This window comes from Coregonus lavaretus, assembly GCF_964263955.1.
Source record: "Coregonus lavaretus genome assembly, chromosome: 18".
In the NCBI taxonomy this organism is placed as follows: domain Eukaryota; kingdom Metazoa; phylum Chordata; class Actinopteri; order Salmoniformes; family Salmonidae; genus Coregonus; species Coregonus lavaretus.
Window position 1 is genome coordinate 8,274,615 of NC_140005.1, and position 18,247 is coordinate 8,292,861.

General features: G+C 44.1%; 1 protein-coding gene across 2 annotated transcripts in view; it reads right to left on the bottom strand.

Annotated features, from left to right (window-relative positions):
• Positions 1 to 18,247, bottom strand: part of LOC311145978 (connector enhancer of kinase suppressor of ras 1-like) — a 91,427-nt gene that overhangs the window by 64,180 nt on the left and 9,000 nt on the right. For both annotated transcript variants that reach the window (XM_084182391.1, XM_084182390.1), the window contains exon 2: positions 9,881 to 10,038. In XM_084182391.1, coding sequence (XP_084038517.1) covers positions 9,881 to 10,038 — 158 coding nt within the window. The remainder of the gene's footprint in view (positions 1 to 9,880; positions 10,039 to 18,247) is intronic.

The window sequence follows — 18,247 nt, forward strand, 5'->3', positions numbered from 1 at the left end:
CCTAAGGGAATTTTTACTAGGATTCAATTTCAGGAATTGTGAAAAACTGAGTTTAAATGTATTTGGCTAAGGTGTATGTAAACTTCCGACTTCAACTGTACATACAAACACACTACCGGTCAAACGTTTAAGAACACCTACTCATTCAAGGATTTTTCTTTATTTTTACAATTTTCTATATTGTAAAATAACAGTGAAGACATCAAAACTATGAAATAACACATATGGAATCATGTAGTAACGAAAAGTGTTAAACAAATCCAAAATATATTTTATATTTGAGATTCTTCAAATAGCCACCCTTTGCCTTGATGACAGCTTTGCACATTCTTGGCATTCTCTCAACCAGCTTCCTGAGGTAGTCACCTGGAATGCATTTCAATTAAAAGTTAATTTACGGAATTTCTTTCCTTCTTAATGCGTTTGAGCCAATCAGTTGTGTCGTACAAGGTAGGGGTGGTATACAGAAGATAGCCCTATTTGGTAAAATATCAAATCCATATTATGGCAAGAACAGCTTAAATAAGCAAAGAGAAACGACAGTCCATCATTACTTTAAGACATGAAGGTCAGTTAATACAAAACATTTCAAGAACTTTGAAAGTGTAGTCGCAAAAACCAAAGCGCTATGATGAAACTGGCTCTCATGAGGACCGCCACAGGAATGGAAGACCCAGAGTTACCTCTACTGCAGAGGATAAATTCATTAGAGTTACCAGCCTCAGAAATTGCAGCCCAAATAAACGCTTCAGAGTTCAAGTAACAGACACATCTCAACATCAACTGTTCAGAGGGGACTGTGTGAGTCAGGCCTTCGTGGTCGAATTGCTGCAAAGAAACCACTACTAAAGGACACCAATAAGAAGAAGAGACTTGCTTGGGCCAAGAAACACGAGCAATGGAAATGTGTCCTTTGGTCTGTAGTCCAAATTGGAGATTTTACCAAGAAGGAGAGTGATGGAGTGCTGCATCAGATGACCTGGCCTCCATAACCCCCCAACCTCAACCCAATTGAGATGGTTTGGGATGAGTCGGACCGCAGAGTGAAGGAAAAGCAGCCAACAAGTGCTCAGCATATGTGGGAACTCCTTCAAGACCGTTGGAAAAGCATTCCAGGTGAAGCTGGTTGAGAGAATGCCAAGAGTGTGCAAAGCTGTCATCAAGGCAAAGGGTGGCTATTTGAAGAATCTCAAATATAAAATATATTTTGATTTGTTTAACACTTTTTTGGTTACTACATGATTCCATATGTGTTATTTCATAGTTTTGATGTCTTCACTTTTATTCTACAATGTAGAAAATAGTAAAAATAAAGAAAAACCCTTAATAATAATAATAATAATATGCCATTTAGCAAACCCTTGAATGAGTTGGTGTTCTAAAACTTTTGACCGGTAGTGTGTATATGACCGACCGGTTCGATCTTATCTAGCAAAATTTGAAATTGTATTTTTTATATTGGATAACAGTAGAGACTGAGCTAGAAAATGGTGTATCATACACTACAGTTGAGGAACAATGGGAAAGTAATTCTGCTCACTTTTGAAAGAATGGCACTTGAATGTTTTGGTACCTACTGGATTCAGCATTGTTCACACCCTCTTAAGCCTTAGCTCCACCCATCTCTTTAAGGATTCACATGTGAGGCAGTGTACTAAACAACCAAAGATTTCAAGACTAAAGCCTGGTTTATATTACAGGTTTGTCTTAAATTCTATCTGGAGTGTCTCCTGAGTGGCGCAGTGGTCTAAGGTGCCGCATCGCAGTGTTAACTGTGCCACTAGAGATCCTGGTTCGAATCCAGGCTCTGTCGCACGCGACCGGGAGACTCATGGGCGGCGCACAATTGGTCCAGGGTAGGGGAGGGAATGGCCGGCAGGGATGTAGCTTAGTTGATAGAGCATGGCGTTTGCAACGCCAGGGTTGTGGGTTCGATTCCCACGGGGGGCCAGTATAAAAAATAAATAATGTATTCACTAACTGTAAGTCGCTCTGGATAAGAGCGTCTGCTAAATGACTAAAATGTAAATGGGCGTTCATAAACTAAGAACTTTTTGCTCTCGGAGCGTACACTGGACGCTCTGGCTGAGGAGTAGGGTTGATCCGAGCGTTCTGACCTCACAACAGCAGTCAAGCACCCAAGCTAACGTTGGCTAGCTACTTCCAGACACATATGAGAGAACAGCTCACTCTGACCATTTTACTCACCCTAGCAGGCTGCTTTTATGTTATCCAGAGCGTTGGTGACTGTAACTGTGCTGCTGGCAACAATTATTTAATTATGCTTTTTTGACAACATTTACTAACACTGGCCATATTCAACGGGTGTTCGTAAATTTGTCAGTTATTCTGCGCTCTGGCACACTCAGACGAGACGAGAGTGCTCTGAAATCGGAGTAGATGGCCAGAGAGAATTTACCAGCTACGTCTATCGACAGTTGTCACAGTGACATCATGAACATTCTATTGAAATGGTTAACGTTACTTGCATAGTGGAGTCTTTTGCTGGGACATGTAGCTAGCTAGCTAGCTAGCAGGCTAGCTAAACAATGAACCATAATCCCAATTTATAATGTTACTACCCTGCATGAATCTGCAGGTAACTAACCAGAAAGGTTCAATGTTAGTTAACTAGCTAACATTAGGCTATAACTAGCAATGCAAATGGCTGAGATGTGAATAATATTACTACACAGATCATACACGTAACATTAGCTAGCGAGCCAGCCAGCTAATGTTAACTAGCTAGCTAACAGTTCACTTGAACTTGAAATGAAAACGACTTTGACAAAATTAGAAATGTGTAATATCTGAAAATGTAGCTAGCTAGACTATCTTACCCGTATACATGGATGGACGCTTCTCCCTCTCTGTCACGGATGCCATGGTTTCCCTTAGTTTGAAGATGTAATCCAGAGACAGGTGTTTTATACAACAGCCATCTGTGTGTTCTCTTTTCGACTCCATTTGCATATTTGCAATCAAACGCCAGAATTTTCTCCATCTCCTTAGCTTACCTACACATACTGACCAGCTCATGTTATAGACAGAAGCGTTATACAAGGCAGACCAATCCGAACTCATCTCTCGGCATGTCCAGCCCATCCATTATCTCAGCCAATCATGGCTAGCGAGAAGGTTCCTCTCTTCTTCCATGGCTAAACCAACTAGGCTCGTAATTTAACAATTTTATTCGTATTTACAGATGGCATACAAGGTTGTTATTAAGGCACTTCACATGTTCCAGAAGGCATTTCTGCCAAAAAACGCATTTGATTTAAAAAAAAGTTTATGTTCAAATGGCTCTCCTGTGAAGTAGTGATGCGCGACATACGCCTAATTTTTTTCCTCATCAATCTACACACAATACCCCATAATGACAAAGCAAAAACAGGTTTAGAGATTTTTGCAAATATTACAAAATAAAAAACAGAAATACCTTATTTACATAAGTATTCAGACCCTTTGCTATGAAACTCAAAATTGAGCTCAGGTGCATCCTGTTTCCATTGGTCATCCTTGAGATGTTTCTACAACTTGATTGGAGTCCACCTGTGGTAAATTCAACTGATTGGACATGATTTGAAAAGGCACACACCTGTCTATATAAAGGTCCCACAGTTGTCAGAGCAAAAACCAAGCCATGAGGTCGAAGGAATTGTCCGTAGAGCTCCGGGACAGGATTGTGTCGAGGCACAGATCTGGGGAAGGGCATTGAAGGTCGCCAAGAACACAGTGGCCTCCATTCTTAAATGGAAGAAGTTTGGAACCACTAAGACTCTTCCTAGAGCTGGCCGCCCGGCCAAACTGAGCAATCGGGGGAGAAGGGCCTTGGTCAGGGAGGTGACCAAGAACCTGATGGTCACTCTGACAGAGCTCCTCTGTGGAGATGGGAGAACTTTCCAGAAAGACAACCATCTCTGCAGCACTCCACCAATCAGGCCTTTATGGAAGAGTGGCCAGACAGAAGCCACTCCTCACTAAAAAGGCACATGACAGCCCACTTCAACAAAGTACTGCGTAAAGGGTCTGAATACTTATGTAAATGGCATATTTTTATTTTCTATTTTTAATACATTTGCAAAGATTTCTGAAAAAACAGTTTTTGCTTTGTCATTATGGGGTATATGTGTAGATTGATGAGGGGGAAAAAAACAATGTAATACATTTTAGAATAAAGCTGTAACGTAACAAAACATGGAAAAGGTCAAGGGGTCTGAATACTTTCCGAATGCACATGTCTGTATGTATTTTTTTTAAAATACAATCTGGGGAAGAAGAATAGACGGTGGATGGCCTCATAATGAAGGACAGTCATTACTGTCTTTTCACACTTTCAAGGAGCTGGTAATTTGTCTGCACACACACACAAATACACCCCCTACCACCACACACACTTATGGTCATATGGTCAAGAGATGTGTGTTGTATAGCTCTGTGATTAAGGACGTGGTCACATGACCAACAGAAAACAAAATCAACCATTAGGAAGTGTTCATTAATGTTTTATGGATATTTCAATACAGTAGATGGTAATTATGGGGTGTCTGACCAGTTGTTCCTATGTCAGCACACACTCAAGGATGTACACTCCAGAGATCTCCATGCACACACACACTTAGAAACGAGACAGAACACACTCACGCACGTTAGCGTGCGCGCACACACACACTCATCTCCCCCCAACACACACACACACACAGCAGCTATAAATCTCAATAGGAGTCCTTTGTAGTTCATAACATTTCCCTCCGGTAAGCTTACCATAAGCCATTACGGTATTACAGTTAATAGCACCCAGCACCTGATCAGACCTTTAGTCACTACATGCTGCTGGGGCCATTCAGACCACAGGAAAGACCAGGGCCAGTATTCATAATGAGTAGGAGTGCTGAACTAGGATCAGCTTTGCCTTTTAGATCATAATGAATAGCATTACATGGACAGGGGGGGACCTGATCCCAGATCAGCACTCCCACTCTGAGACCACTTCATTAATTAATGAAGGGCAGAAACCCCCTGTTACTCAGTTATTTTTAAAGCAGACTATTACAAGCAGATCAACGGCTTAGCCCCGGCCTGACGTCCGCGGTTACGCCACTCAAACCCACAGGCCCCGGCACCATCCCTTCGATTTAATTAATCCTCCCAGGGGAAACAAAAGCATGTTGAAACTTGGAAGCGGTGAAACACAGAAACGTGTCCTCTGTTTACATTAGTGTCATGAGACTGAGTCCACAGAAAGTTTGTGGCGAGAGAAAAAGCAAGGGATGGAGGGAGGAGAGCAGAGACAATTTAATTTGGGAAAAACGTACAGAGTGAGAGAATGGAAGACATGGGGAATTAAAGAGATAAATATATTGAGAGAACAATCAAACATCAGATGAAGCCTGAATTTAATAACTCAACCCTCTGCTGTAATCTGTAAATGGCAGTTGGTGAATGTCAGAGGGGGACTTGAAAAGGTTAAAATAAAACCAGTTACTTATTTTTGGCTGGTACAGCCCCAGATCTGTGTTTCTGATACTGCTACAGTTTTTGCCCAAACGAGAATGAAAAAGAACTTCACATTGAAGCACTTGTGTTCTTCTTCTCCACTCGGCTCAAGGTCTCTCTATTGCTCGACATTCTGTGCACACGCTGTACCGACAATATTAGCCTACTATAGAACCCAAGAAGAATGTGAAGTATCGTCTATTGGAAATGATCTCTCTGGGCTGAATCCTAACTTGAGAAATGTTAATTACATATTATTATATTTATTTTATTTTTTTACCTTTATTTAACTAGGCAAGTCAGTTAAGAATAAATTCTTATTTACAATGACGGCCTACACCGGCCAAACCTGGACGATGCTGGGCCAATTGTGCACCGCCCTATGGGATGCATTGTGCTGTCAATGGCAGATTGGCTGTGAAATCCTGAACCCTCCCAATCTTCTCCTCCTCCCACAAATAACCATTACCTCCTGGCAAGCAGTAAAGCTGTTTTGGGGAAATTTTTCTAATTCCTGATTAAATTACATGAAATGCAAACGTAGTCGAAATACTTTTATAATCTCCTGGAATGAGTTCTCTGCCCAAGATGACGCCGACGGAGAGTTCCAACCCTTTGTTATATAGTGACTTATCATGTTTATCTTGACTTTTTTTGTACAAGTTCATACTATTATCACATATGACCGCCAAGCACTTCTGGACATCAGATCGACAGTTGCTAACATTGATTTTGACTTCATATGTGACTTCAACTCCGACTCAGCTGTTCATACCGGTACCTATTCGTTTGTTCCATGGGCTACCAAAATGCTGCAGGCGTAGACGCGGGAGACGAGGTGGAGTCCTGGTGAAAATGAACGGCGCTCCCCCTGTTCTGTTGGCAAATGTCCAGTCACTCGAGAATAAGATGGATGAGCTCCGTTCGAGAGTCTTGAAAAGCTGCAATATTATATGTCTTACTGAACCGTGGCTGGATGATGACGCTATGCACGTAGTACTCAGTGGATTCTCCATGCAGCGACAGGATCGGACGGCGGCTTCGGGGAAGTCGAAAGGAGGTGGAGTGTGTTTTTTCCTAAATAACAACTGGTGTGCTGCTTTCAGTGTGAAGTAAATCTCCAGCTTTTGCTCACCTGATATAGAATAGCTCATGGTAAGCTGCAGACCCTTTTATCTACCAAGAGAGTTGTTATCTGTAATTATCACGGTTGTCTACATCCCTCCACAAGCCAACACCACTCTGGCACTCAATGAACTGTATGGGGCCATAAACAAACAAGACACCGCTCACCCAGTCGCAGCGTTTCTGGTGGGCGGAAACTTTAACGCGGGGAGACAAAACCGTCCTACCTCACTTCTAACAACACGTCTCCTGCGCCACTAGGGGGCGCTAAAACTCCAGACTATTTTTATTCTACCCACAGAAACGTATACAAGGCCATCCCTCAGCCTCCATTCGGCATATCTGACCATGACTCCATTCTCCTGCCTACAAACAAAAGCTCAAAACAGGAAGTACCAGTGAAGCGCTCAATACAGAAGTGGTCAGATGAAGCAGACTGTTTTGCTAGTACAGATTGGGATATATTCCGGGATTCATCCGATAGCATTGAGGAGTTTACCACAACAGTCACAGGCTTCATTAATAAGTGCATAGATGATGTCATCCCCACAGTGACTATAAGAATGCATCCAAACCAAAAACCATCGATTACAGGCAATATCGGTGCTGGGCTAAAGGCTAGAGCTACCGCTTACAAGGAACACGGACATGGACACATAAATGAAAGCCCGCTACGACGAGACATCAAACATGCAAAAGGAGAATATAGGAGGAAGGTGGAATCCTATTACACCGGCTCCGACACTCATCGTATGTGGCAGGGCTTGCAGAAAATACCGGATTACAAAGAGAAAACCAGCCATGAGTTGCCCAGCGATGCAGAACTCCCAAACGAGCTAAATGCTTTTTATGCTCGCTTCGAGGAATACAACACTGTGCCTTACGTAAAAGCCCCTGTTTTTCTGGATGACTGTGTGATCTCGCTCTCTATGGCCGGTGTGAGCAAAACGCATTTTAAAATTATTATTATTTTGGTACTTTTTACCCCTTTTTCGTGATATCCAAATTGGTAGTTACAGTCTTGTCCCATCGCTGCAACTCCCGTACGGACTCGGGAGAGGCAAAGGTCGAGAGCCTTGCGTCCTCCAAAACACGACCCCGCCAAGCCGCACTGCTTCTTGACACACTGCTCGCTTACCCTGGAAACCAGCTGCACCAATGTGTCGGAGGAAACACTGTACAGCTGGCGACCGAAGTCAGCGTGCATGCGACCAGCTGCCACAAGGAGTCGCTAGAGCGCGATGGGATAAGGACATCCCAGCCGGCCAAACCCTCCCCTAACCCGGATGACGCTGGTCCAATTGTGTGCCGCCTCATGGGTTTCCCGGTCGCGGCCGGCTGGAACACAGCCCGGGATCGAACCCGGATCTGTAGTGACGCCTCTAGCACTGCGATGCTGTGCCTTAGACCGCTGCGCCACTCGGGAGGCCCTGAGCAAAACGCTTAAAACAGGTTAGCAATCACAAGACTGAATACCAAGGCGTGTTCTCAAAACATGCGCAGACCAGCTCTCCCAGTCTATAATCTCAACATGTTTCAAGATGACCACCATTGTCCCTGTTCCAAAGAGCTCCAAGGTAACCTGCCTAAATGACTATCGCCCTGTAGTACTTACATCTGTAATTATGAAGTGCCTTGAAAGGCTGGTCATGACACCATCATCCCAGACACCCTAGACCCCCTCCAATTCGCATATTGCCCCAACAGATCCACGCAATCTCAAATGCACTTCACACTACCCTCTCCCACCTGGACAAGAAGGGCAATAACTATGTGAGAATGCTGTTCATAGACTACAGCTCAGTGTTCAACACCGTAGTCCCCTCCAAGCTCATCACCAAGCTAGGGACCCTGGACTGAACCCCTCCCTTTGCAACTAGATCCTGGACTTCCTGATGGGCCGGCCCCAGGTGGTGAGGGTAGGCAACAACACCTCTGCCACGCTTACTCGCAACACGTGGGCCCCTCAGGGGTTTGTGCTTAGTCCCCTCCTGACTCCAACACCATCATCAAGTTTGCTGACGACACGACGGAGGTAGGCCTGATCACCGTCGCTGATGAGTCAGCCTACAGGGAGGAGGTCAGAGACTTAGCAGTGTGGTGCCAGGACAACAACCTCTCCCTCAACGTCAGCAAGACAAAGGAGCTGATCGTGGACTATAGGAGAAAGAGGGGAGATCACGCCCCCATCAACATCGACTGGGCTGTTGTGGTACGGGTTGAAAGCGTCAAGTTCCTTGGCGTCCACATCACTAAGGACTTAACATGGTCCACACACAGTCGTGAAGAGGGCACAGCAGCGCGTTTTCCCCTTCGGGAGGCTGAAAATATTTGGCATGGGTCCTCGGATTCTCAAAATGTTCTACAGCTGCACCATCGACAGCATCTTGACTGGCTGCATCACCGCTTGGTATGGCAAATGCACCACCCTTGACAGCAACAGAGAGTGGTGCGGACAGCCCATGTACATCCAGGACCTCTATATCAGGCGGTGTCAGAGGAAGGCCCAAAAAATTGCCAAAGACTCCAACCACCCAAGCCATAGACTGTTCACTCTGCTACTGTCTGGCAAACGGTACCGGAGCATCGGCTCTCGGACCAACAGGCTCAGAGACAGCTTCTACCCCCAAGCTATAAGACTGCTAAATAGTCAATTATTGGTACCCAAACTATCTGCACTGACTCGATCTTGCACTGACCACACACACGCATGCATAACGACAACACAAAACACACACACACTTTTACACTCATAATTTGCTGCTGCTACTTGGTTCTTTATTTTACTGGTATCTATCCTGATGCCTAATCACTTTACCCTGCCTTCATGTACATATCTACCTCAAATACCTTATTATTATCTATCCTGATGTGTAGTCACTTTACCCTGCCTTCATGTACATATCTACCTCAAATACCTTGTACCTCTGCACATTGATCTGGTACTGGTACTCCCTGTATATAGCTCCATTCTTGTGTATTTTATTTTTAAACTGTGCATCATTGGGAAGGGCTCGTCAGCAAGCATTTCATGGTAAAGTCTACACCAGTTGTGACAAATCAAATTTTATTTGATCAACCAAAAATGCCGGTAACTTTCCCCCAAATTCCTACGTTTTCCAGAAATCCTGGTAGGAGGATTTCGGGTTCCCTGTTTATTCCGGAAATCTTCCAACCAGAAAAAAATTTAATAAAAACTTGGGCCTTCTATCAATCTATGAGCCCTCCAGCCCCTAGGGAGCAGCAGCCCGGGTCTCACCAGGGAGCAGAGCTTCTCCACAGCCTCGAGGATGAGCTCCTGGTGGCTGATCTTGTGGACGCCCAGCCGCTCCAGGTCCTGGGAGGAGAGCTGCAGCAGGTCCAACCCAGTCACCTGCCACTCTTTGAAGGGGTACTGCTGGAGAGGGGTGTCCAGACCTGGAGAGAGAGCGACCACACATGAATAATCATAATTTTTCAAGCTTTTATTAACAGAAGTGACAAATGTGCAGTTGCCTTAGTGGAAGGACACAAACAATAAATGTCCACTAACACACTTCATTCAACTCATCATCAAACCTACAGGGCAAAAACTAAAATAGGCACCATTTTGGGTCCTCAGTTTCCTGGCTACACAGAGTCCTTGCTCCGGTCAAACGTTACGCCACGCCCACGGACGTTAGTTTCTTCTCTGCAATGAGTCTGGAGCCGAGTACCTCCCTGACCCTTGACCAAATGCGAATACATTCGGGGCTGTCTGATTGGTCTAGAAACCGATGGGTTGGGCCAGAAAGTCCCTCGTGCCCCTCATCCCCACAAACAACTTAAATGATGGAAGTCTCAGACTAAAGTATGTAGTGAATGACAGAGCAGCGGAATAATTTAATATGAGTCGTCAGGCTAGGTCCCCAGGACCAGGAAACACTGGGATACATGTTTATTTAACCAACAGTCCTTATACATCTATCGATCTATGTAGCGTATCACATTATTAATAAATAGTCATCATGTTTTTAATATAAGAAAGCAGACCCTCAAATAAAGTGTTCCCCATCATCCTCATCCATTTCATCATGTTCATCTCATCACAACAGCATTGTCATGGTCATCATCATCATCACCGTTATCATCAAACTCACCAGCTGTCGTCATCGGCAGCTCTATGGTGAGAAACATCTATATTCCCGGGGCAAAAGCCCTGTGCTACCCTGGGTCACGAACACAGGACATTACAAGGCTGCTTCCTACCATTCTACCACAGCTGCTAGGGGCTGACACTGCTGTAGTCCATGTGGGGTCAAACGACATTAGTAAGGCTAGCTTGGAATAGCTGAACATTTATTTTAAAAGAACTGATTCTAGCTCTGAAAGATTAAAAAAAAGCGGCCAATTACTGTATTTCAGGCCCGGTAACGTCACTGGGCCGTGGCTGTGAAAGATTCAGCAGACTACTGGCATTACACACCTGGCTGAAAGACTACTGTAGCTCTGTTGGCATAACTTTTAGAAATAACTTTGACATCTTTTGGAAACAGAAGATGCTCTACAGGAATGACAGAGTCAATCCAAATCATCTTGGCTCCTGGACCCTGTCTGCGCATTTCAAGGCTGCGTTGAGACAATTACTTATCAGTAACCCAAGCCCTGCTCAGATAATCCCTACCATTGTGTCGCTGAGTTGTCGTAGCGCTAGTGTACATTGTCCAAGGGGCGTTGGCAGTCATAATGTAAGTAACCTAATTTATGTCCCTCTAACTCCCCTGAATGTCTCTGTCGATCCTACAGCTGTTGTATGCAGTAATCTCGCACCTATGAACCTGAGTTATACTGTTCGCGGTTTGCCCTAGTAGGAAGTCCACTGTGTGCAGTTCACCCTGCACTACCAGCTGAAACACAAATATCACTATCATGTCTCCCTCTGTTTTTATTGCTTTACTGGGAGGCTTATCAATCAAGAATCCTAAAAAAAGTGCTAAAAATTGCCCACATTAACATATGTTGGCTAAGGAACAAGGTTCATGAAATCGATAACTTGCTAGGAACAGATAACATATATTGACTTTCTCTGAAACTCAGATAATACTTTTGATGATACAGTGGTAGCAATACATGGTTTCAACCTCTTCAGAAGAGACAGGAATGCCAATGGTGGAGGTGTTGCCATTTGTGTTCAGAGTCATATTCCTGTAAAGCTTAGAGAGGATCTCATGTCAAATGCTGTTGAAATAATATGGCTACAGGTTCACCTGCCTCACCTAAAGCCCATTCTTGTGGGAAGCTGCTATAGACCAAAGTGCTAACAGTGTGTGAAATGCTTGATAAATGTGATAACAGAGGACATTTTATGGGTGACCTAAATATTGACTGGCTTCCATCAAGCTGCCCACTCAAGAAATACTTCAAACTGTAACCAGTGCCTGCTACCTGGTTCAGGTTATCAGTCAGCCTACAAGGGTATTTCCAAACAGCACAGGAATGAATTCATCCACATGTATTGAGTACATCTTTACTAATGCTGCAGAAATCTGCTACAAATCCTTTGGATGTAGTGATCATAATATTGCAGCCATATCTAGGAAAACCAAAGTTCCAAAGTAACATAGTGTACAAGTCATTTTATTTTTTTATTTCACCTTTATTTAACCAGGTAAACCAGTTGAGAACAAGTTCTCATTTACAACTGCGACCTGGCCAAGATAAAGCAAAGCAGTGCGATAAAAACAACACAGAGTTACATATGGGGTAAAACAAAACAAAGTCAAAAATACAACAGACATACATATAATATACAGTGTGCAAATTTAGCAAGTTATGGAGGTAAGGCAATAAAATAGGCTATAGTGCAAAATAATTACAATTTAGTATTAACACTGGAATGATGTGCAAGAGATGATGTGCAAATAGAGATACTGGGGTACAAATGAGCAAAATAAATAACAATATAGGGATGAGGTAGTTGGGCGGGCTAATTTCAGATGGGCTGTGTACAGGTGCAGTGATCGGTAAGGTGCTCTGACAACTGATGCTTAAAGTTAGTGAGGGAGATAAGAGTCTCCAGCTTCAGAGATTTTTGCAATTTGTTCCAGTCATTGGCAGCAGAGAACTGGAAGGAATTGCGGCCAAAGGAGGTGTTGGCTTTGGGGATGACCAGTGAGATATACCCGCTGGAGCGCAGACTACGGGTGGGTGTTGCTATGGTGACCAATGAGCTAAGATAAGGCGGGGATTTGCCTAGCAGTGATTTATAGATGGCCTGGAGCCAGTGGGTTTGGCGACGAATATGTAGTGAGGACCAGCCAACAAGAGCGTACAGGTCACAGTGGTGGGTATTATATGGGGCTTTGGAGACAAAACGGATGGCACTGTGATAGACTACATCCAATTTGCTGAGTAGAGTGTTGGAGGCTATTTTGTAAATGACATCGCCGAAGTCAAGGATCGGTAGGATAGTCAGTTTTACGAGGGCATGTTTGGCAGCATGAGTGAAGGAGGCTTTGTTGCGAAATAGGAAACCGATTCTAGATTTAACTTTGGATTGGAGATTCTTAATGTGAGTCTGGAAGGAGAGTTTACAGTCTAACCAGACACCTAGATATTTGTAGTTGTCCACATACTCTAGGTCAGACCCGTCTAGAGTAGTGATTCTAGTCGGGTGGGCGGGTGCAAGCAGCGTTCGGTTGAAGAGCATGCATTTAGTTTTACTAGTGTTTAAGAGCAGTTGGAGGCTACTGAAGGAGTGTTGTATGGAATTGAAGCTCGTTTGGAGGTTTGTTAACACAGTGTCCAATGAAGGGCCAGATGTATACAAAATGGTGTCGTCTGCGTAGAGGTGGATCTGAGAGTCACCAGCAGCAAGAGCGACGTCATTGATATACACAGAGAAAAGAGTTGGCCCAAGAATTGAACCCTGTGGCACCCCCATAGAGACTGCCATAGGTCCAGACAACAGGCCCTCCGATTTGACACATTGAACTCTATCTGAGAAGTAGTTGGTGAACCAGGCGAGGCAGTCATTTGAGAAACCAAGGCTATTTAGTCTGCCAATAAGAATGCGGTGGTTGACAGAGTCGAAAGCCTTGGCCAGGTCAATGAAAACGGCTGCACAGTACTGTCTATTATCGATCGCGGTTATAATATCGTTTAGGACCTTGAGCGTGGCTGAAGTGCACCCATGACCAGCTCGGAAACCGGATTGCATAGCGGAGAAGGTACGGTGGGATTCGAAATGGTCGGTGATCTGTTTGTTGACTTGGCTTTCAAAAACTTTTGAAAGGCAGGGCAGGATGGATATGGGTCTGTAACAGTTTGGATCTAGAGTGTCACCCCCTTTGAAGAGGGGGATGACCGCGGCAGCTTTCCAATCTCTGGGGATCTCAGACGTTACGAAAGAGAGGTTGAACAGGCTAGTAATAGGGGTTGCGACAATTTCGGCGGCTAGTTTTAGAAAGAAAGGGTCCAGATTGTCTAGCCCAGATGATTTGTAGGGGTCCAGATTTTGCAGCTCTTTTAGAACATCAGCTGTCTGGATTTGTGTGAAGGAGAAGCGGGGGGGGCATGGGCAAGTTGCAGCGGAGGGTGCAGAGCTGGAGGCCGGGGTAGTGGTAGCCAGGTGGAAAGCATGGCCAGCCGTAGCAAAATGCTTGTTGAAGTTCTCAATTATTGTAGATTTATCGGTGGTGATAGTGTTTCCTAGCCTCAGTGCAGTGGGCAGCTGGGAGGAAGTGCTCTTATTTTCCATGGACTTTACAGTGTCCCAAAACTTTTTGGAGTTAGTGCTACAGGATGCAAATTTCTGTTTGAAAAAGTTAGCCTTTGCTTTCCTAACTGCTTGTGTATATTGGTTCCTAACTTCCCTGAAAAGTTGCATATCGCGGGGGCTATTTGATGCTAATGCAGTACGCCACAGGATGTTTTTGTGCTGGTCAAGGGCAGTCAAGTCTGAGGAGAACCAGGGGCTATATCTGTTCTTAGTTCTGTATTTTTTGAATGGGGCATGTCTATTTAAGATTGAGAGGAAATTACTTTTAAAGAACAACCAGGCATCCTCTACTGACGGAATGAGATCTATATCCATCCAGGATACCTGGGCCAGGTCAATTAGGAAGGCCTGCTCGCTGAAGTGTTTTTGGGAGCGTTTGACAGTGATGAGGGGTGGTCGTTTGACCGCGGACCCGTTACGGACGCAGGCAATAAGGCAGTGATCGCTGAGATCCTGGTTGAAGACAGCGGAGGTGTATTTAGAGGGTAAGTTAGTCAGGATGATATCTATGAGGGTACCCATGTTTACGGATTTAGGGTTGTACCTGGTAGGTTCGTTGATAATTTGTGTGAGATTGAGGGCATCTAGTTTAGATTGTAGGATGGCCGGGGTGTTAAGCATATCCCAATTTAGGTCACCAAGCAGTACGAACTCTGAGGATAGATGGGGGGCAATCAATTCACATATGGTGTCCAGGGCACAGCTGGGGGCTGAGGGGGGTCTGTAGCAAGCGGCAACAGTGAGAGATTTATTTCTGGAAAGGTGGATTTTTAGAAGTAGAAGCTCAAACTGTTTGGGCACAGACCTGGATAGTATGATGGAGCTCTGCAGGCTATCTCTACAGTAGATTGCAACTCCACCCCCTTTGGCAGTTCTATCTAGACGGAAAATGTTATAGTTGGGGATGGAAATTTCAGAATTTTTGGTGGCCTTCCTAAGCCAGGATTCAGACACTGCTAGAACATCAGGGTTGGCGGAGTGTGCTAACGCAGTGAATAACTCAAACTTAGGAAGGAGGCTTCTGATATTTATGTGCAGAAAACCAAGACTTTTACGGTTACAGAAGTCAACAAATGATAGCTCCTGGGGAGTAGGAGTGATACTGGGGGCTGCAGGGCCTGGGTTAGCCTCTACATCACCAGAGGAACAGAGGAGGACTAGAATAAGGATACGACTAAAGGCTTTAAGAACTGGTCTTCTAGTGCGTTGGGTACATAGAATAAAGGGGGCAGTTCTCCGGGCGTTGTAGAAAAGATTCAGGGGATTATGTACAGAAAAGGATATGGAAGGATATGAGTACAGTTCAGGTAACCCTAAGCGTTGGGTAACAATGAAAGAGATAGCGTCATTGGAGGCATCGATTGAGCCGGTCTCGGCGTGTATGGGGGGAGGAACAAAGGAACTATATGAGGCAGTTTGAGAGGGACTAGGGGTTCTACATTGAAATTGTATAATAAGAACTAACCCAAACAGCAATAGGCAAGGCATAATTGACATGGGAGAGAGGCATAAAGCAGTCACATGTGTTATTAGAGAGAGCTAAGACACAACTGGAAATAGCGATAACGTTTGGGCTAAGAATAAACAGGACAGGGTACCTTGTAAAGGAACAGTCCAGCAGGCATCAGCTGTGCAGCTGAGTGATCATAAGGTCCAGTGAACAGCAATATGTGAGTCCGAGAGCAGTTCAAATTGGTGCTTCAGTACAGCTAGCAGGGAGCACAGTTGTAGTTTGCGTGTGCTAGCGGGCCGGGGCTGGCAGATGGATCTTCGTGGTCGTCGCAACGGGAAGCCTGTTGAAACCACATCAGACTATTTCGTCGGCAAACCAGTCGTGTTGGATCGGCGGGGCTCAGTGTCAACACTAGGAGGTCCCGTCCGGTTGACAGAGAGGTAGATAGCCGGGAGATGGGCCTGAGGCTAGCTCAAGGCTAACTGGTGCTTGCTATAGGGCAATGGTAATGGTAATCAGCCAACAACAGGTTGCAGCTAGCTAGCTGTTTGTGATGATCCGGCGCTAGGGTCCAGTGATTCCGGCAGAAAGTCCAATAAGCTCTGGGTCGATAGCACGCTGGGTCGATAGCACGCTGTGCAGACTGGCCGACGAATTGTCCAGGCTAGAGCTAGAGCTGGCTGGTGGATAGTGTAGGCCACGGACAATGGTGAAGACGCTAACGGTGACTAATAACAGGTAGCCACTATTTTCAGCTTACGGTTCTTGATGAAAGTTATAAAGAAATAATAGAATCCTTTCCACGTTGGGTGAGGCGGGTTGCAGGAAAGTATATTTAGTTAAAGAATGAAAGTAAAAAATTGAGAAATATAGACAAAAAAAAAACAAGAAACGGGATATTTACACAGGACGAAAAAATAAAAGCGACCGCACTGCTACAATAAGTTGTGTAGTGATTCCTATGTTGAAGATGTAAAAAACACGTGCTGGTCTGTGGTGTGTAATGAGGAGCAACCAGACGATGCACTTGACACAGTTATGAAATTGCTTATTCCAGTTACTAATAAACATGCACCCATTAAGAAACTGAAATCCCAGTGGATTGATGAGGAATTGAAAAATGGTATGGTTGAGAGGGTCTGGCTGCACAGCAGATTGGAAAACATACTGTAACTTGAGAAATCATGTGACTAAACTGAACAAAAAGAAGAAGAAACTGACAAATTACATAAAGAATGATAGTAAAACACTTTGGAGCTCCTTAAATGACATTTTGGGCAAAAAGGCAAACTCAGCTCCATCATTCATTGAATCAGATGGCTCATTCATCACAGAACCCACTGATATTGCCAACTACTTTAATAATTTTCTCATTGGCAAGATTAGCAAATTTAGGCATGACATGTCAACAACAAAATTCTGAACCTACACATCCATGCATAACTGACCAAACAATTAAAAAGACAAGCATCGTAATTTAGAATCCCGCAATGTGAGTGTAGAAGACGTGAAAAAAGTATTGTTGTCTATCAACAATGACAAGCCACCTGGGTCTGACAACTTGGATAGAAAATGACTGAGGATGATAGTGGACAATATTTTGCCACTCCTATTTGCCATCTCTTCTACAGGAAAGTGTGTACCCTCAGGCCAGGAGGGAAGCAAAAGTAATTCCGCTACCAAAGAATAGCAAAGCACTAATCAGCCTGTAACCAACCCTTAGTAAACTATTGGGAAAAAAATGTTTTGATCAGATTCAATGCTATTTCACAGTAAACAAATTAACAGCTGTTCAGCACCCTTATAGTGAAGGTCATTCAACATGTATGGCACTTACACAAATGACTGATGATTGGCTGAGAGAAATTAATAATAAAATGATTGTGGGAACTGTTTTGTTAGACTTCAGTGCAGCTTTGACATTATCGATCATAATCTGCTGCAGGAAATAAGTATGTGTTATGGCTTTACACCCCCTGCTATAATGTGGATGGAGAATTACCCGTCTAACAGAACACAGAGGGTGTTCTTTAACCTCTTAAAGATTGGCCCCTTTTTTCAATTTTCACCTAAAATGACATACCCAAATCTAACTGCCTGTAGCTCAGGACCTGAAGCAAGGATATGCATATTCTTGATACCATTTGAAAGGAAACCCTTTGAAGTTTGTGGAAATGTGAAATTAATGTAGGAGAATATAACACATTAGATATGGTCAAAGATAATACAAACAAAAAAACATGTGTTTACTATTTCCTTTTCTTTCATCATCTTTGAAATGCAAGAGAAAGGCCACAATATAATATTGCAGTTTAGGCACAATTGAGATTTTGGCCACTAGATGGCAGCAGTATGTGTGCAAAGTTTCAGATTGATCCAGTGAAGCATTGCAATTTTTTACATTTTAGTCATTTAGCAGACGCTCTTATCCAGAG